The 20,681-nt window shown below is 38.0% G+C and overlaps 1 protein-coding gene across 2 annotated transcripts; it reads right to left on the bottom strand.

Annotated features, from left to right (window-relative positions):
- Positions 1 to 1,168: 1,168 nt before the first annotated feature.
- On the bottom strand, positions 1,169 to 20,643 carry CHMP4C (charged multivesicular body protein 4C). Of its 2 annotated transcripts, XM_087961946.1 has the most exons (6): positions 20,192 to 20,323; positions 10,463 to 10,551; positions 8,199 to 8,376; positions 6,907 to 7,015; positions 5,326 to 5,434; positions 1,169 to 4,071 (listed from the first exon to the last, which is right to left on the bottom strand). In XM_087961946.1, exons 3-6 carry the CDS (start codon positions 8,240 to 8,242, stop codon positions 4,007 to 4,009), a joined length of 327 nt encoding a protein of 108 aa, XP_087818072.1. In that variant the 5' UTR covers positions 8,243 to 8,376; positions 10,463 to 10,551; positions 20,192 to 20,323; the 3' UTR covers positions 1,169 to 4,006. The 2 variants fall into 2 exon arrangements, with proteins under 2 accessions (XP_087818072.1, XP_087818071.1); XM_087961945.1 differs by lacking the exon at positions 10,463 to 10,551 and having other exon boundaries at positions 20,192 to 20,643.
- Between the last annotated feature and the right edge of the window lie 38 nt (positions 20,644 to 20,681).

Below are 20,681 nucleotides of genomic sequence, written 5' to 3'. Positions count from 1 at the left end.
TGCTTCCGGTGAGCTCACTGGAAGCACTTTTTCATCAAAACAAGATGGCGGCACCCAGCTGATGCCGGTACCGGGCCGCGGCGCCCAGCTGATGCCGGTACCGGGCCGCGGCATAAAAAAGGTTGGGAACCACTGATCCAGACCACAAGTTTGACACCTCTGGTTTAACTGCATTTATCAAGGAACGAGTAGTTTATTGGGTCTTTCTTTTGACTACCAATATGTATGTATTAAGTGCTTAAAGAGAATGAATTTCTTGCACTACACTCTGAAAACCTTCATGTAATGTGGATGTATTATTACCTTTGCATTCAGAAAAATTATTCTTTTTCTCAAAATTTCCCCATTAATTTTTCATGAATCATACTAATACAACCATGATGCTTTAAAGGTGTATCAAATAGTCATACTACTGAATCTCGGGAGAAAATTTTAAAGCATGTTTATCCATCCATTCAATTAAACACCAAAATACTAAAAAATAATTGAGAACAAATCTGGAGTTTAGTATCCCCTTGCTATGGTGAATTAAAAAGCATGTTTATCCATCCATTCAATTAAACACCAAAATACTAAAAAATAATTGAGAACAAATCTGGAGTTTAGTATCCCCTTGCTATGGTGAATTAAAAAGCTACTATCCCTAAATTAAATTCTAATATAAAAACATTTTTTTCCATTTCAAGAATTACATTTAGGTGGAATAATATTGTGATTTAATAAAGAAATTATCTGATCTCCTCTACTAAAGTAAAAAGATGTTAGAACTCCAGTGTGATATGTCTAGATAATCCTTAGACCCAGTTCGGCACAGGTAGCAAATTATTTAATGGCCATTGTTAAAAATTGTTCTGGATCACTTATTGTTTTATGATTAGAACAATAAATCAGAGACCTTTTAGACCTAGTAGATGCTGAATTTCCAAAGATACACAATAATAAATGTGCTGCATATATTTCCTTTGTGGAATATGTTTCTTGTAAAAAAGCAATGTCAGATTTTAAATTGCACAATTTAATACTTATTAGAATAATATTTAAATATTTTATATTCCAGGAAAGTAACAGTAATGTCATCTTAAATTAAAATTCAAAAGGGAGAGGGACTAGGAAAAATGCCTATGCAGAGACTAATTTCAGGGATTAAAAAAAACACTGACATGCATAATAATTTTGGAAATTGTCTCTTATTTTGAGAAATTTAAAATCTTTTCTTCGTATGATTTCATTCCCAGATTTTTAAAAGACATAGTTCAAAGAAGATACATAAACATCATATAAATTATTGTATTGAAATATTTAAAGAGAACTATACTATCCAAACCAAAAAATGAAGAAATAGAGTGAATAAAGTTCATTTAAAAATCACAATCATAAGATAATACAATTTTTCTGCCTGACAAGATACTGCAATGTCGAGTCTGCCATCAAGAAAATATACATGAATCCAGCACACAGTTACTTGAATGTAATCCATCTCATTTACTGAATTATGACTTCCTATTTTTAAAGACGCTGATTAACTCAATTATCATTTGCTGGTCATTCAGCCAAAAAAATTCATTCTACTTTTTTTCCTTTGATAAAACCAAATTAATCTAACTTACATAAAAATCAGTAAAAGTTGGTGCTACTAAATTTGAGTAAAACAAATCATACCCCTAGTATTTTAGATTGCATAGTACATCATAGTTTCCCTGGATGCACTAGATTACATGCCTCTATCACCTTTTATATTCAGTTATTAATTGGGTTCTTGATAAAATATGAATATTCTAGATTAGTTTTAAGTGCATGTGGGTTAAGACAGAAGTGATGAACTCTTAAGTGTTCTAATGACTTATGCAGACAAGGAAAACCTTTAAAAAAAACCCCAACCATGGTATAACATAGTTCAGAATCACTAATTCCCAATCCATTAAAAATGGAGTAGGAGAATCAATTACTCCACCTCTTAGATGGGTAGTGGACTCTCATCCCTGAGACTTCTCAGGATTATAAACAACCTACATGTCAATTAATCCAAAGCTCTTTCTGTTCTGCCCAGGGGTGGGATTCAAAAATTTTAACAGGAGGTTCTGTGGGCGTGGCTTAGGTGGTGGGCGTGGCTTGGTGGTCATGTGACTGGGTGGACATGGCTTGGTGATCATGTTATTGGCTGGGTGTGGCTAACTCTATCACTCACATCAAGGCACGCATCTTCTCGCCTGGCCTCTCATGACTGTAGGGATGCTACAACAGTCGTAAGTGTGAAAAATGGTCATAAGTCACTTTTTTCCGTGCCATTTTAACTTTGAATGGTCACTCCACACAAGCAAAGTACCAGCAAAGGAGGAAAAAAAACTCCAGAGACATTCCTGAGACAGGAAGTCTAGTCCTGCCAAGAATGTAATAAGGGTTAACAGAGAGGCAGTTTCTGTAAGCAACACCAGAATGTTTCCTTCCTGCCTTCCTTACAGGATTAGGCCAGTAATTTCTTCTAACAACCGGTTCTCCGAACTGCTTAGAATGTTAACAACCGGTTCTAATGAATAGGTATGAACTGGTAGAATCCCACCCCTGGTTCTGCCCCTAGAGCAGTGGTGGCTAACTGTTTTGGGCTCCTGTACCAAAAATTGTGCACGTGATTGCACGCTCGTGCTTGCGTGCCAGCACCCAGAAGGCAATGCGCCCCCCCCCACGCCCCCTACACATGTACACACAATCCCACCCCATCTACCCCCACCCCCTTACCTGCACTGTGCCTCACACAGCTGATTTTTGGCTGGTTTGAGGCCTTTTTCGGCCTCCCAAAGGCTTGAGGAAGGCTTCTTCAGGCTTCTACAAGCTTTGTAGGCCGAAATCTAGTCCTGTTTTGTCAGAAAAACAGGAAGTCATGAAACGAGGATAGATTTCAGCCTACAAAGCTTGTAGAAGCCTGAAGAAGCCTTCCTCAAGCCTTTGGGAGGCAGAAAAAGGCCTCAAACCTGCTGAATATCAGCTGTGAGGCGCGCACATGCACAATGAGGTAAGTTTGCCTGCAGCTCGCATACCAGCACAAATGGCTCTGTGTGCCATAGGTTTGCCATCACAGCCCTAGAGCAACCAATTTCAAGGCATACCAATCATCTAAACACAGCTGGTAATAGATCTATAACACTTTTCCTGCTCTGATGAGCTCTCACAGAACAGAACTGGAAGGATCAGAAGAGGTTATCTATTCAATGCAAGATCTGGTAGATGTTCACCCACCTCTGCTGAAGAACTTAATTGGAAAAAAAAACCTCATCAGCTTGTTCTACAGTCTCTGTTATTGTAGATGACAGTTCATACAGTCAGAATAGGCCTCTGACATCTACCTTGAACCCACTGCTTCTAGTTTTAATCCACTTATTTTGGCCCTCTGCATAGAGAATGTATTCTCTCTCTCTTTCAACAAAGGTCCACTTTCATCATTATCTTAGTTTTTAAGGTACAAAATCTTCATTTCTACTTTGTACTCTGAACAAGCCATTATAAAATAAACCCACAGAAAACAAAGAACTCGGTGCAAAATTGCTACAGGATTTCTCTCGTCCACCTAAGGGCCATGGGTTTTAATCATTTTCTTTGGAAAAATATTTGGAAACTCCAAAACCAAACCAATTTTAATTCTCTTTCAAACCACTGCAACATCCACTATTGCACTATTAGGTTTTGCAACCTACACATGTTCTGTGCATTAAAAAAAGTATCAGTTAAGAAGAATAACATTAATTAACTTCAGGCTTGCTTATTATCTGGTTTCTTTAGCAAAAATGGTATGTCTGGAGATATACCTGAAGGAGAAAGATACTTGAGAATGCTGGCTTTTTAAAAAAAAACAATATATACAAGACTATATAAAATATATACACATATTCCACCAGAGACCAATTTTGGTCAAAATTCCACACAGCTACACTCTGTATAAAACATAAGCACTATTCCATGAAGTCCTTCCATGATATTCCCGTAGTGTTCCCTTGAAGCCAGTGAGAAATTGCTGTTAAGATGCCCATGCTGCCAGGTGCTTCATATCTTCATCATCTTCCACCCTCTTCTTTGAAGGCGCTATAACAAAAGATAATAATTGTTCAATATACTGGGACAACAAATATACAGTTTTGCTGTCTCTGGAAAGACTTAGTATTTGGATTAGAGGCATTGTGGCTCAAAAATTAAGAGACATACTTTACAAGACACATCTTGTAAAGGGATGATGACTTCAGTAGGTCTATTCAATAAGAATTACTTGCATTGCTTTACATCAGATCACAAGACTTCAAATCCAAATAATCAAACCAAGTTCAGCTTTAGCTACCGCCAAATTATTACTCTGTGTACAATGTATTCATTCACCAAAGTCTAGTTACAATTAGAAGTCATCGCTTACCAACATTAATTGGAACTGAGAAAGCCATCGCTAAGCAAGGAAGGCACATCATGTGACTGCACCAACTTATGATAGCAGTTCCAGTTGCCATTATTAGCAAATCCCATGCAGTAATAACATTCTGTAGTCAAGTGATCACCAAACTTTCTGCCAGCTTCCCCATTGAATTGGTTGTTGAAAGCTGGGAATGAAGTTTGCAAATGTTTATTACATCAGTGGCCCCCAACCTTTTTTGTACCACGGACCGGTACTGGCATCACAAAATGATCCACGGACCAGTACCGGCATCAGCACGCACGACCAAGGCAAGGCGAGCTGAGTGACCGGCCAGCCAGCCGTCCCCCGCTTCTCCCCGCCACCTTCAACTCCTCCTTTGTACCTTTTTTGTGCTTTTCAGCCTCTTTCTTAATCTCCTCCTGAGTAACCCAAGACTCCACCGCCATCGGGATGGCTCTTCGTTCGAAGCTGCGCCCCCCTTCGATGAAACTAAGGCGTGAGGATTCCTTCAGCACCCAAACGCCGCTTTCCAACAACTGACGACCGACAAGCTCACCCGGAAGCACTTTCTCAAGCGCCGTCGAAACAAGATGGTGGCGCCCAAGCAAACCAGCGGCCCGGTACAAAATGATCCACGGGCCGGTACCGGTCCGGGGCCCGGTGGTTGGGGACCACTGTATTACATGACACAGGATGCTGTGATGTCATAATTGTGAAGTTATTGTCAGGTGTCCAAATTGGGACCAGATGACAGCCCAAACTATGAGAACCTGTCATAAGTACTCATCATTCACATCAGGAATTGATATCACTCTTAGATATCAAGATAGCTATTATATCCAGGTATGTTAAATTTCTGTGGTTTTTTCTTTTCTCCTCAATATTCCTATAGCCTACTTTCATAACAGACTAATTAATATAAGAAAACAATTTACCAGGATGAGAAGGCAATGAGGTAGCTGGGACACTTGGTAAATGAACGTTTTTCATCTTATTATCGAGTTCCTCTTGCTCCAGTTCTTCTAATTCTGCCAATAGTTCATCCTGAAATTTTAAAAATTTGGCAGGTTATATTTCAATAAACAATGCCTAATGTCAAAAGAACCTCTAATTACCACAGTTTCACAATTGTAGCCAACCAAGTGTAGTTGCCTAAACAAACTTTATAAAAGAAACTTTATTTGGGGTTTTCAGCATGCCAGGGACCTATATAAATGGATATTTTTAGTACAAATAAACTTCATTGGAAATCTGTAGAACAACAGGCAGAGCTGGTGGGTACAATTAAACATGTCATCAGCTTAGAATCCTTGCATTGCTACAAGATATCCAAGTCCAGTCCCCCTTAAATTCCATTGACCCTTTTCTGGTGCCAATTCAGTACTGATCATTAATTGACCAGATTCTTGTGTATGAATAAATATTCCATGCTGCAATTTTATGAATGTATCTGATTTTTTGCACCTGACAAGATTTCAACCAAATATTTTAAGTAGCTATTGGTTGATAGTAATAAAAACATCAATGAAATAACATAAAAAATACCAAAATTATATTACGGTAACTGACTAAAAATATACTTAAATACAAAAGATGGTTAAATACAAAAAAGGCTACAAGTGTTTTAAAAAGAGCTGCTCTATTTTGTGGTCATTCTACTACCCAAAAATGGCTCAATAGCTTCAGTGTTCAATAGCTTTCTGGTTCTGTAAAATAAGAAGCTATTGGTATAGACCGACATTTGCTCCAGTTTAGTGGTAGAAGATCACTCAATTTAAATGATATTAATGTATTCCACTCCAAATAGGTCAATGTGTACCGAGTATGCTTATTAAATGTGTTCCTAATGAAGGCAAAAACAGAAAAGTAGGGAAAGAAGGATGGAACAAGACCTCTTGAGGTGTGCTAACAGTTATTCATCACAAGGAGCCCATCTTGTACACCACCTTTCATTACCTTCTTCGTGGGCTAAAATAGGGAGCTTCTTCTATTTTCTGGCTTGAATCACAACCTAGAGATAAAGCCCTTGAAACAGAAGTGCTGGTCTGCAAGTGTGGTGAAAATGGAAATAGAGAAAAATACAGTAGCTTGACTGTAATCTTTCCTCCTTGCATGTGGTGGTACACAGCTTCTCTGAATGCCAGATGATGACAATAGAGTGTACTAGAAGAATGCATGACTGATCAGCTAGAATAAAATCAGGAATGCACCACACATTGCTACTATCTATGTATATTCCGATATGTCAGAAATCCAATGATTTTTGTCATAGCAAAAGGGGTTATGTATTTGCATTGTTTTGACATAGCAATTTGCATTCTCTTTTGAATACTTTATTCAAGACAGAACAGTCTATTTTTGAACAAATGTCTCTTCAGTCATCTGAGAATTCGAGTGCATTTAAGGAAAATTTTTGAAGCACTTAGAAAAGAACTAGGCAACAATTATAGAAAATTTAAAATTAGCAGTAATATTAAAGTAAAGACCATTTATTGTTCTTAGATGTCAAAACATACCTCATCAAAGTCATCACCAACTCTTCTTGTGAGAGCCTCTGTGATTTCTTGGGCAATATCTTGTTGCTCAGTGATATCTTGCATCATGTCATCAATTTTGTCCAAGTCCCTAAGGATAGAAGGAGAAATTCGTTAGTCAATTTGTATACACTGTAGATAAGGATGGCATAGTAGATTCCAGTAAAATTCTGAAGTTTTCATAAAAATCAATAATCATCAAAACAAAATGCAACAGCAAAATAGAGATTTAAATTTTGGGGAGGGGAATATTGAAAGTCTGGGAAAATAGCAAAGATATATTATTACAGTAAGTTATCTACTTTAATAAAACACTTCAATAAAATGAAGCATAATGAATAAACTCCCAGTCTTTATAAGCCATTATCTGGGCTTATTAGGGCATTTAAAGGGCCAGCAAAGATAAGTTTAGCCTGCGATAAGGTTAACATATCCAAGTTCCAAATTCCATAAGAGCTTTAAATTCTATAAAAGCCTTTGAATTGCTTACAAACAGTAGTGAACAGAATAACATAATAATATAAGCAAATGTATGCAAAAGAGATACATAAATAAGGAGCAATCCCAATCAGTTTTCAAGCAGTTTGCATATTGGAGATTTGGGGAACTCTACTTGGGAACTTAAACATGATGTCCTAGAGAGGGTTAAGCCATAAAGCAATTCTGTTTCATGCTCAGAACATCATGAACCATTTCCAATTTTGAGGATTAACTTGTGGAAAGTCACTGTACTATTTTTGGAATGGCTGAAGTGGCAAGGTTTACAGAAGGACCCAAATGTTCAGAAGATTTCTGGAAGATTCTATTTCTCCAGCATGTATACCTTCTAGATGTACAAACTTCACTTCCCATAATTCTAAGGAATTATCACCGTAGCAGAAGAATTTTGGAATTTGAAGTCCATTTAACTTCAGGTATATTCAGTTTGGAGAAAGGTAGTATAAAAGGAAAAAAGATGCCTACTGATAGAGCCATGCAGAAATTTCAGTTGAAGCAATATGTACAGTTTGCTGTAATCTATGGTTCAGGCCACACTAATCTTACCTGCTGCACGGAAGGTAAATCCAAGAAAAGAATATAATTTTAGATTAATGTGTAACAGTAAAATCCTAGCAACTTTATCTATATGTGAAGACAAACATTAGCATCATATACAAGAATGATAAATAGGAATAAGAATCTTGATTTTTATGTAAGAAAGAAACCCACAAAATAGGTGTAAATGTAAGAGTTAAGGTTATTTTCTGTGGGGGTTGACAACATTTTTCACTTACATGTTTTCATGTACTTTTTTCATAGCCTGAGCAGCATAGCCCATATTCTTGAACACTTCTGTATTTGTGTGGGAATTTTCAAGAGCCTCGCGCTGGAATTCAATAGTGGAAAGAGTCCCATCAATTTGGCTCAACTGTTTTTCATACCTCTTTTTTCTTTTCAGTGCTTGCAGTGCAGCTGGTGAAGTAAGAACAAGGGAAAGTATCTCATAAGCCAATGCAAAATATACCTATACGGATGCTTTACTTCTTAACATCAAATCAGAGACAGATGTCCACATTTACTGAAGCAAGCAGTATTTATTTAGCTTCATTGAAGCTAATAGAGGATTGGAAAACCTATCAGGACACCCAACTAGAGGGCACCCAAGTTAAGGAAAGCTATACTAATCTCCAAACCATTTTCTCAGCTTACTACACTAGCAAAAGAAGTTGGTGATTCAAAGCAGGTTAATTGTTCTTCCTTCTGAAAGGGACTATTATATTATTAACTTTTTTCCCATTTAATAACAAAATTACTGCTATAAATCAATCAGCAATAACTTTGGCTGTACAAGGTTAAACGTTAAGAGATGTGGTCTCCACCATATATTTTTAGAATAGAGGTCCAATATAATCTCTTCCCATTGGCTATAGTGGCTCAAGGCATCAGGTTACTTTAAAACAAATGGAGGGCAAGAAGAATCCAAGATCATTTTGGATAGCAAGATGAGTAGTATATACATTTAATTAATAAATAAATGTCCTTATTAGGGCTGATTGGAATTGTGTTAATCCACAGAGCAAATTTAGTAACAGCCCCCCCTCCCAATTAAAAGAAAAAGACCACATGTGATAATGGCCATGTATGAATACTGAGACATATAGACACAGCAAAAAGAAATAACAGAAGCAGTTTGTAACAGAGATTGAGATATAGAGAACGCTGAAAAATATCTTGGATATATATTAGATCAGGAGTGCCAAACTCGATTTCATTGAGGGCCACATCAGAGTTGTATTTGACCTTGGGGGGGGCATCTTTACATCACTCATGTCAGGGGGCACCTGTGATGGCCCGAGATGCACAATTTCTGTATGGAACATCTTCTCTTTGCTACAAAGTTATTTTGAATTTTTTCTCCATCCTATAAAAGTGATCATGACTGAACTCTTCCTCCAAAAGAAGCCAAACTCTAACATCATAGAACATCTCTTTTTGGGGGGGGGAGGTGGGGTGTTTGGAACATACTGGTTGGAAAAGTACAACAGCTTATGACAAAAGACTGGTGTGCAGAAATGTCAACTCATAAAATATTTCGATGGTCTTTTTAGAGTTGCCAATTGCCTCCATTCACATTCAAAACCTGGAAAGATGAGTTAAATGTGACTATAGCTATCACTAAAAAAAAAGGAGAATCAATGGGACTTCTAGGTTTATAGGGCCCTAAGTATGAGAATTCCAAACTTCAAGAATATTTTAGTCATATTGGACCAGGTAAACAACTACCACATGTCCTGAGGTCATGTCACATTTTTCCAAAGCATTACAGTATGTAACTTGTGACTTCAAAATATTTAGAAATAAATGGTAGACTACTTTAAGTTGAACACATCTGTAGTTCTTTTTAGAATAGACAACATTCCCTGATCTCACATATTAGTCAAAACTGAATAGTCAGAGTTACATGACAATGAGATGGGGAACCTATAAATTTAATAAATAAATAAAATATTAAATAACTTCCTAATCATCTAGCTGAATGAGATTTTGGTAATTTTGTCACAAAATGTATATTACTGGAAATAAATTATTCACCATGATTTGGGTAAATATAATTTTAGAAATTGTAATTGGACACAAGTGTCATTTTGTGAGAAACACAGGTGTGCCATACTGCCACTCCCTGTTCTGAATAGATAAGAATATACAGCTACTTTGCTTTTATGCAATAAATACTATCCTCAAAATTTCCAAAGTTTAATACCAGTTAATGAACAAATAAGCACTGCAAAGTCAAAAACTGATCTATTGAATTCAGAGTAATAAGTGTGATCTACACCAGGGGTGTCAAACTCAAGGCCCAGGACCCACAGGGTACTTAGATCTGGCCTGCAGACTTCAACTCCCATCTGAAAGTTGCTGATATTGAGAAACACTAGCCTAAGGGTTTTGATAATACCACTACTTTATTTATATGGTAAATGTGTATGTCTTGTTTATTGGACCAGCAACATAACCAAGCCCTAACCGCTAGATTTGACAGTACTGGAAATAAACTTACATCAGAGAAACTGAGACTCGAAAAAGAAGATCCCCACTCCAAACAGTCAGAAAAAGTAGAGAGCCAGATAAGGAGAATCATAGACTAATCTGAAATAAACATAATGCCACAATCATAATTGTACATAATTTTGTTTTAAAAACAGTGCCATGATTTCTGACCATCTGAAAATCTTTAATTTTTATAAATATTATAAAATTATAAAATGTTATGATTTACATTATAAAATTTAAATATTTTCTCTCCTCTCTCTTTCTCTTTCTGTCTCTCTGTATCTGATATAAACTTTTCCCTTAAAAACAAGTATCAAGCAAGCACAGGATTTACCATAGAGATTATATTTATAGACATTTTGGGTATTTCTCCAGTTAAGAGCCAAAGAAAATAAGATCAATGGGTTTTTCCCCCACAAATAATTCCATATAATAAAACTACATTATAACTATAAATAATGCTTTTTTATCATGATATAATAGAAGTCAGATGCCAGGAAAGATACATAAAAATTCAGAATTTGATTACCGTATTTGCCGGCATATAAGACGACTTTTTTGCCCTGAAAAACATGCCTCCAAGTGGGGGGTCGTCTTATACGCCGGGAGGACTCCGACTCCCACTTCGAGCTTGAGTTGCAGCCGGGAGGGAGGCTGGGGGAGCGGTGTGTGTGTGTGTGTGTGTGTGTGTGTGTGTGTGTGTGGCGGGTGTCACTCGCCACGCGCTGCGCAACCTTTCCCCCTCTTCCTCCTTAGCGGTGTGGGGAGGAGAGGATTCGAAGATCCTCACGTGCGGCGTACTTTTCTTTTTTTTTTTTTTTTGCACGCAAGTTTTGCATGCGGGCGGCTGTAGGTTAAGGATGGGGAGCCCCGGGTGGGTTATCAGGTTTTACGGTGCTTCCAACATGTGCGAACGGTGGGAGAGCGGAGAAGAGAGCGAGCGAGCGCCCGCTGTGTGAAATCCTGCCGTCAAAGCAACACTGGGGGAGGCAGGGTATAAATTTACCAGGTTAATGTAGCAATGGTGATTAATGCCCAGAACATTGTTTGCGGGTATTGGGGTGTGTGTGTGTGTGTGGTGGTGGTGGTGAGGAGAGGTTGTCCTTTGAATGCGGAAAAGTAGGTGTGACCTTGTGTAGGAAAATAAAGAGATCCTTTTAGCGTGTTTGGCTTCTTTGCCTCCCCTCGTTCGTTTTGACGTGGAGATAATGGCCTGCGGGCGGGAGGGAAGAAAACGGTAGCTGGATCATTTCAAATTTCACTTACTCTCCTGCCTCACTTCAATATGTCTGAGCGACTCCAGATACTGGAAGACTTTTTGAATGAAAGTGTTACCTCCATTTTTTTTTTAAAGAGGGCCACTTGGGAAAAAAAAAGATTCTAAGGAATTCCTTGTTTCTTGATTAAAGAGAAGGCATTGAATATACTGTTCCTTGGCAGCCTTTTCAGTGTCCGGGTTTTGGTGTGTGTGTGTGTGTGTGTGTGTGTGTGTGTGTGTGTGTGAGAGAGAGAGAGAGAGAGAGAGAGAGAGAGAGATCAGCTGTATTGAGAAGAGAACGTTTCCTGTGTTCTCATTTTATTTACAACATATTTTACGCTTAATGGTAAGCAATGAAAAATATTTTTAAACTCATTTCTAAACTCCATAGCTATTTGCATATTCTTGGTTCAAAATTGGATTAGCTCATTTCAAAATTGTCCAAAGCAGAAAAGTGCGTAAAAAAAAAAAAAAGTGCAAAAGTGGAAGGTGTGTGGAAGAGGGGGTAGTCTTATACGGCAAGTATATAACAAACTCTATATTTTGAGTGGAAATGTTGGGGGTCGTCTTATACGCCCAGTCGTCTTATACGCCGGCAAATACGGTAATTTCTGCAAACATGGCAAAACTTCCTAAATCCCCATAATATTTAATTACTGTTATTTGTTTAGAACTGTAGGCTGCTTTATCTGCAAATACTCTAAATAATGTACATTTTGAACTGATGGGATTAGAAAAAACCAAATACAGTAATATAAAAGAAAAGCAAATAATCATAACAGTCTTCACCCAGATCACAGTTACAATAGTATTTCTCACAATAAAATCCATACTGCAGAGTGAAAACCCTTATGTCAGTCCCTAGGAAATAGCCCACTTATCAACCATTCTGGGAGGACTGCCAAGACACAGCAACAGGTTTTCCAGCGAGAAAGGACAAAAAGCTCCTTTCCATAAACAGACCTGGAATTCTCTAATTTCCACTATTATTTGCAAGTTTAAATTGCATTTATTTCATGCTTTCCTAAAACTAAATAAATAGAATATTGGACATCAATGGACAAACAGTTTTTAATTTTACCTATGAAAACTGTATCAAGTGAAAATTAAGCTATACCTTGAAAGGAGAATCTGGAATTTTGTAGTAAATAGGCCTTGTTCCTGCCAACCAATGTTTTCATAAGTAGACACAGAACCTCTTTAATTATCTAATTGACTTTGAATATCTAATGAATATCTAACTGAATTTGAAAAGCGGTGGATGGGCTATAGATCTCATCTATGAAAATGTTTATTCCCATGATGCTTATGTTGTGATTGTCTCATATGTGCCCCATGTACAGGCTCCTACTCAATTAGTTTGCAAGATTATTAGTGATTTAAATATTATTACATAAAGGAAAACTAAAATGATCATAATTGAAATTATAGTTCATCCATAATTCAAAAGTTTTTGTTTTCAATTATCACCAAACTAAAAAAAAAAGTTCTTTCTTATTTATTTATTGATTGATTTTTGAAGACATTTTGCTTCTCATCCAAGAAACTTGTTCAGCTCTGACTGGATGGTGGGGAATGGAAGGATTTATACTCCATGCAGATAACTGGTCATTTGCATTCTTTTTAGAGTGCCATTGAGGCCACTTCGAGGTTTATCTGTGTGCTTAGAAGTGCAAATGGGTGTGGAGCCTTCTTGGTACTGCTGAAAGGATTGTGTTGTAGACTGGAGATAGATGATGTCCACATTTTGGACAGAGATGACCACTGGTTTAAAAGAGGTGTCAAAGAGGCCATCTATGTCAAAATTGAACAGCCTTCTCTCAATAGATGAGAAGGGATTCAACATCATCTATCTCCAGTCTACAACAAAATCCTTTCACCAGTTCCAAGAAGGCTCCACACCCATTTGCACTACTTAGGTGCCTCAAAAATAAACCTCCAAGTGGCCTCAATGACTCTAAAAATAATGCAAATGACTAGTTGTCTGCAAGGAGTAGAAATCCTTCCATTCCTTACCATCCAGTCAGAGCTGAAGAAGCTTCTTAGATGAGAAGCAAAACGTCTTCAAAAAGAAAAAACCAGAATGTCAGTTGCCTCTCTAAAAAGCACCTTTGGGACAACCATGACCTGGATGACTCAAAATTTTCATAGACAACAATAAACAATATGTTCATTTTAGCTTCTCTCTTGTGTTTTTGAGACAAAATGTAACAATTGGAAACAACTGGAAAAATAATTATGAAAAAATATATTTAACATATTTATATTACCACCCAATTTCAATATATATTTTTTATAATTTTATAATTGCAATGTATAGCGAAACTGAATACAATTTAAAAAATTAAAAAGAACATGGAAGCTAAAACAAAACAAGAGTAATAGGAAACTGCTAGATTCCAAAAGCATTTAAATAGAAGATTGGAAAGCTGAAGGAAATAGCAGCAGTTATCAGATAGACTTATACAGATAATCCTCAGTTAAAACCATTCATTCATTTAGTGACCATTCAAAATTACGATGCCACTGAATAGTGACATATTAGTGGTCTTTGCACCTACAACAGTCGCACAGTCCCTGCAGTCAACATAGCCACAATTCAGGCACTTGTTCTGTGTTCCAAACTAAAGTTGCCTTTTCTCAAAAACTAGAAAATGAAAGATTCCTGTTAATATTTACCCATTTTTGCCTTGAGTGACAAACGATAGAAAGGACATGAGGAGTTTATCAAAACTAAATCTTGTACCACTATTATAATGATCCAAAGCTGAATCTCCCACATATAAGCAAACGAGTCTGCAAACAAGACTTTTATGAGGCACCCAAAAATCTATGTATGTATCTTCATCTTAAATTGAAATTAGACTTTGTACATCAATGATATTAATGAAGAGGGAAGTTATGCCTTTTATAATAAGAATTCAATAAAGTATTTTCACTGTTCACATGTTTAAATGCAGATTGACTGGAAAAATTATTTTCTCTCAAGACTAGGGGAAAAGTGGCAACTAGAAATATTTTGCTACACAGCTTTCTACTTTGCAATCTCTGCTTTTGAACATGCAGCCAGGCTTGTTCTGTAGTAACTTGAAACTCTCTACTGTTACTCAATTTCAAATAGTAACAGCTCATGGCAGTGTCATCATACACAATCATCATCAAGGGATTTGCAACACATTTATTCATAGCTATCTTGCTATCACCACTGAGGTATTTTCCTAAAGTTTACCAAAAGCAATTGACTATGCCTCTTAGAGACAAAACTGTTGATAGTATTCATGAGAAACACAATAAGTATCCTATAAGAGCACGTTTTCCTGGATTTCAAAATCATCTAAATTGTCTTCAGATATTCAAATCTTTGGAAGTATGGAGAGGTATTAGGATATATTAGGGCTCTGTCCATTTGTGTCATTTTTGACACAAATGGAATTTAACTTTTTGTCTGAATGTGGGGGCAGGGTTCTCAGACTGCAGGTTGGCAATGGCAACTGTCGCTGGGACTGGGCTGGGCTGGTTGTGACATACTAGGGGTGTGATGGGAAACCTATGGCACACATGCTGGCAGTGGCAAGCAGAGCCATCTCTGTTGGCACACGAGCCGTCGCCCCAGATCAGGTCCACTGCGCATGCCTCCCGCCAGCCGATTGTCGGGTATCTGCTGTGCATGCGTGGGACCGGGCGCACGGGGGGAGATACGCACATATGCACAGCGGCATAGGGGCGTGGGGAAGGCTCACGCATGCATGCGCAGGAGGGCAGGGGGCATGGGGGGCATGCACATGCACAGGTCACAGGGAAGTCACACACACATTGCATTATGGATGCAGGCACACGTGCGCATGCACATGCGCACTTTTGGCACGTGACAACGAAAAGGTTAGCATCATGTCCTAGGGCACAGGTGTAGGCTTGCCAAAGGGCAAAAATGTAGGGAGATGGGTGCAGTGAGGGATTTGGTCGCAGTCCTTTATCTTAGAGGCTCAGGGCTGGAAGGGACCAGGCCTGGCATGGCTTGATTAAAGCAGGTACTTACTTAACAATTCACAAATCTAGATTAAAATGGCCATAAGGACTGCTGAAATTGCAGTTGTTAAATGATACAGTCGTGTGATATCTGGCTTTATCGCTGCATGACTTAGTGATGGAAATTTCGATCTAAACCAGGGGTGTCCAACCTTGGCAACTTTAAGACTTGTGGACTTCAACTCCCAGAATTCCTCAGCCAGCTCTGCTGGCTGAGGAATTCTGGGAGTTGAAGTCCACAAGTCTTAAAGTTGCCAAGGTTGGACACCCCTGATCTAAACTGTGGTTGTAATTCGAGGACTACCTGCTTTTTGAACTTTCTCACATTGTTCTATTTACTGATGCATTCGTTTCAATAGACAGTTGCACAGTCAATCAGATGTTCAGACTGGATGTGACATTTTTGTTCGCCTATTGAGTCCTTCCCAAAGGCGAATAGGAGGAGATGTGGATGTTTGATGATAATTAAAGATAATGTTGAACATGTAAGCTGTTCTAAGTAAAGCTGGAAATAAGTTATGTAAGGGGGGTTGGGCTCTGTCTGCACCATACATTTAGAACTGAACAAAATGGAACCAAATTTGGTGTGGAGAGAAAATCAGCAAAACACAACCGCTGGGCTTTGGAAAAAGACAGAATAATCCTGAAAAAAATTCTCTATGGGAGACACAACTGGGCTGTGATGCAGAATGATGGTCCCAGCATTATTTAAGCCCTCTCCGTTCTTCCCTCCAGGTCATGTGACCCAGTGAAGTTTACATGTAGTGCACCCGATGCTTTCCAGTATATACATACACAGAAATGCATATAGACATAACACAAAAGTGATAACTGAAAAACACATACACATATATATTATTTTGTTACACAGACAGATGACAAGACCATTGCAGTAAAGGTGTCTGAAAGAAACAATGTTCTGCATATTTTTCCTACCTTTCTTTAAAAAAAATTCTGCTGTAGCTTTATCATGTTTTCTCATTTTATATGGCAGAAACCATACCTTTAGATTTTGGTGATCATGGTTGAAGTGGGTTTTACAGCTCAAAAAAAAAAAAAAGGACTCGAAAGGAATGAAGGAAACTTGGAAGTCTTGAATCCAAGACTTTGCTCTCTTACCCAGCCCAATCCAGAAGATTCTCTTAAAAGAGTTTTTAAAGTCAGGCCCTTCTGAACTAGGACACAAACTGCCACAAGGAGTGAAATATCTCAGACTTCCCGCTACACAATTAGAATTTTCCCTCTGTCCTTAGAGGGCAAACATTTTATTTGTCAATGCAGGTACCATCTATCTCTCTGTCTGAATGACTCTAGCCAGTGTACAGTTAAAACCCAACCAAGCCTGATTGTTAAAACTAAATTGATTTTGTAATATCCAGTGTCATATAGTTTGTGCTTTCAGTTGGGATGAAATGTAATCTAAAATTAGAACTCTACAGCTGTTTTTTCTGTGCTTGCAGATCCATTCTTGATACCCAATAAAAATAGTTTCAGGAAGTGTGTTCTAAATTTATATAATTGTATATATTATAACAATGCCTTGCAACAATGCTCTCTAGCTACCTTCAATATAACAAAAGCATTGATTCTACTTTATTGAAAAGCTAAATAAATCTATTTTTTATTAAAAACTATACACGTATAACCATTTGTTTAATGACTGTTTGAAGTAACAATATCACTGAAAAAAGTGATGACTTATTGTTAGGGATAACATTGTTTACCCTAACTGGTTTGGGTAAAAATAATAAATATGGTATCATGGTTTGTTAGTTAAAGTGTGTGTAAAGTGTGTGTAGCAAGAATGTAATTAAGGGTGTGGTTGTAAAAGCACTATATAAGAAGCGAGGCAATTGCAGCTCTCTCTCTCTGGCTTACTGATCCCTAATTACTGGATGGATTGATGACTGCGTTCTTGCTGGAACGGGAGTGTTGATTTTTCTCAACGGAGAGATTGGACTGATTTATTGTAAGTGAACTGACATTGGCTATTCAACACGGACTTTGCAAATAGAGTATCCCCGACAAGACTTGACTGAAATTGATATATGACTAATGGACCGTTACATTTGACTATGCTATAATTCTTAAATGTAATAAACTATATTTTTGATAACACAAGCGTATCTGTATTTTTACTGCGTGTTAACTAGAAAACTTATCTCACACATTTACCTGTCTTCCTATCTGACTTCACTGCATGTTCTGTTTAGTTTGTTTTCCTTAACACCCGTTGGGGAATCCAGGCTTAACACTTATGACCGTTTTTCACATGTATGACCATTGCAGCATCCCTATACTGCCCTGGGGACCATAATATTGCATCTTTAGACTACTGCTTTAGTAGCACAATGTAAAACACAATGATTTATTTCAAAACATATCTATTTCATGTTTTTTTTCCTGATTGCACTTAACCACAATACAAATGTACAGATGACGTTTTTTCTTTCCTGCCCCAATGACTTTGCTATCACCTCATGAGTGAGACAGCCCAATCTCATTCTTAATCATACCCATGTCAAATCAGTGCTTTTTCCCCAATTTCAACATTATCTTCAAGTTTTTTTTTAAATGTTAGGCTTTGCAGCTCTTTACTTTAAAAGAAGATTGATGAAAGGGGCAGGGATAAAAAAATTATATAGTATGGCAGGTAAGTAAATAAAGCCCCACTCCTTTTTCTATATGTTATACATGCATTTTTACATTCATCACATGTACAAAAGAGGCAGACTTTCAATTCTGTGATGGCAGCTGCCATCTTGACTTTCTCAATATACCCCACTCCCACAGATGTCTTATCTTGGAGGGAATTATTTAGTTCCAATTATTTGAAACAGAAAAGGGAAATGTAATGATATATTTAGTATATAATTTTATATAAATTACTTAATTCTCACACAAGTGACATTTTAAGCATTCATATAAAATTGTTCCATAAAAGGTGTTCCATTACTTCTACTTTGTTTATACCATGAATAAATGTTATTTAAAAAGAATGTTGGAATACCCGAAAGGCCAGGTTAGGGACAAATGTCAGTTGGAAATTTATCTATGAAACTTGACAGCTTTAAGACTTGTGGACTTCAGCTCCCAGAATCTTTCCTCCAGTCATGTTAGCTCAGTCATGTTAGTCCTGGGAGTTGAAGTCCACAAGTCTTAAACTTGCCAAGTTTGAAGTCCCTTGATCTATGTGGACACTAGGAGTCAAAAACAACCCAATGGCACATAATTAATTCAGAAATACATCCTACTCATGAATTGGATTTGTTAAATCACAACTATCCTTACATAAGGATCCTTAACAAAGGCAGCATAAGCAATGCCCTAAACAAGATCAAAACAAACTTAGGTGTGGTAATTACAGTAGTAGATAACCTTAAAAGCTTTATTCCAAAAACAAGACATTATTCTGAATACTATTAAACAAAGAGAAAAAAAATCTATTATTGTAATTGCTGAAGTCAACTTATTTATTTAACAATCCATAATCAAACCTTCCTAGCAGGTATTAAGTTCACATACAAAGCAATCTTGAAAGAGATAGAAGCATTCAAAATAGCTCAGGGGAAAGGTGGAGAAGTCTTGTGGAAGTTTCTATTCCTGGGAAATAAATTTGGGGGGGGGGGGAGACAACATAGGAAGGATTTCTGGTAATAAAGCCCTCAGGTTAGCATTGAAAAGTCTTTTAATGTAGGAGTGATTATTACCTTTAGAATTAAGCCCAACAATGAAATATCTGGAATGTAAGAAGGGGGCACACAAGACCTTTAAACTCAGTGTTTAAATTTATTTCACTGAGGCTGATATCCCCTATGAGATGTGGAAAAAAAAGGAAACATTATACATAGGAAAGAAAGCATTTTCATCCTGGGTAGAGCCACACATTATGATTGTCAAAGGGGAGGGTGAGTTTCAAATATAGTAACAGCCAAGTCCGAACTCACTGACGGAAAAACAACAATCTCCAGCCCTAAATTATAACTTTGTTCAGTCATGTGAACAAAGACAATTCTTACTGTGACACAAATATCTTTCAACAACTGCAGCCAAAATGTAAAAACTAAGTACAAGCAATGCAATTCAAGCACCAGAATTAAAAACGACCGTGACCAACCTCCAACTTCTTGCAGTGTATTAAAAAGAAACCACTGAATCAAGTCGTAAAGTTAAAGTCTTTCACCTGGTTAAGGAAAAGGCTCCCGATGCAAGATTTTGCAATACAAAGTCACTTTCTGCCTTTCCCCATACCAACCCAACAACGATACTTTTTAAAGTCGTGGACAACTCCCTAAAGCCCAAGAGTTCGAACGATGATTTATCCGATGAGGCTTTGTATTCTTTGTACAAGCTCGAGGGGCTCGTTTCCTAAAGCCCAAACATCTCAGCGATGTACTACTCTTTATCACCTTGATTTTCCAGATTAAGGCCTGCTTCCTGGAGAAAACCTACCTCGCTTGTCTCGGGTGCCGTGTTTCTTAGCCAGGGCCAATTCCTTGGCGACCCTGGCTTCCAGGTATTCCTGCTTCTTGGTCAGCATTTCTTCCGTCTCCCGCAGCCGCGCTAAAGCCTCCTGCGGGGTGGGGCCCCCTTTCCCCTTCCCCTTGGAGTAGCCAGACCCCCCGCCGCCGCCCTTGAAAAACTTCTGGATCTTGCTCATCTTCGGTCCGCCGAATCGCCTTAACCGTCTTAATGGAAAGCGGCCTGAATACCTCCCACTCTTTCCGGGGGGGGTTGTTTTGTTTTTCCCCGAGAACTAACGAGCGGCGGGCAACTCTATCCGCATTCCCTAATCCGGTCCGGTCGCGTAAGCGGAGAAACGCCTAAAAAGGAAGGAAGCTGGCGCGGCTCCTAAGACCGACGGCAGGGCCACGTGACCCACGCGCACCTGCGACAGGTGTTGCAAGCGGGGATGTGTCTCACCCTTTCTCGAGCGGCAACC

The sequence above is a fragment of the Notechis scutatus genome, chromosome 3 (genome assembly GCF_049901735.1).
Source record: "Notechis scutatus isolate UNSWTSFEM ecotype Mainland chromosome 3, rNotScu1.2, whole genome shotgun sequence".
NCBI lineage: Eukaryota > Metazoa > Chordata > Lepidosauria > Squamata > Elapidae > Notechis > Notechis scutatus.
This window is presented reverse-complemented; position numbering and strand designations above follow the sequence as displayed.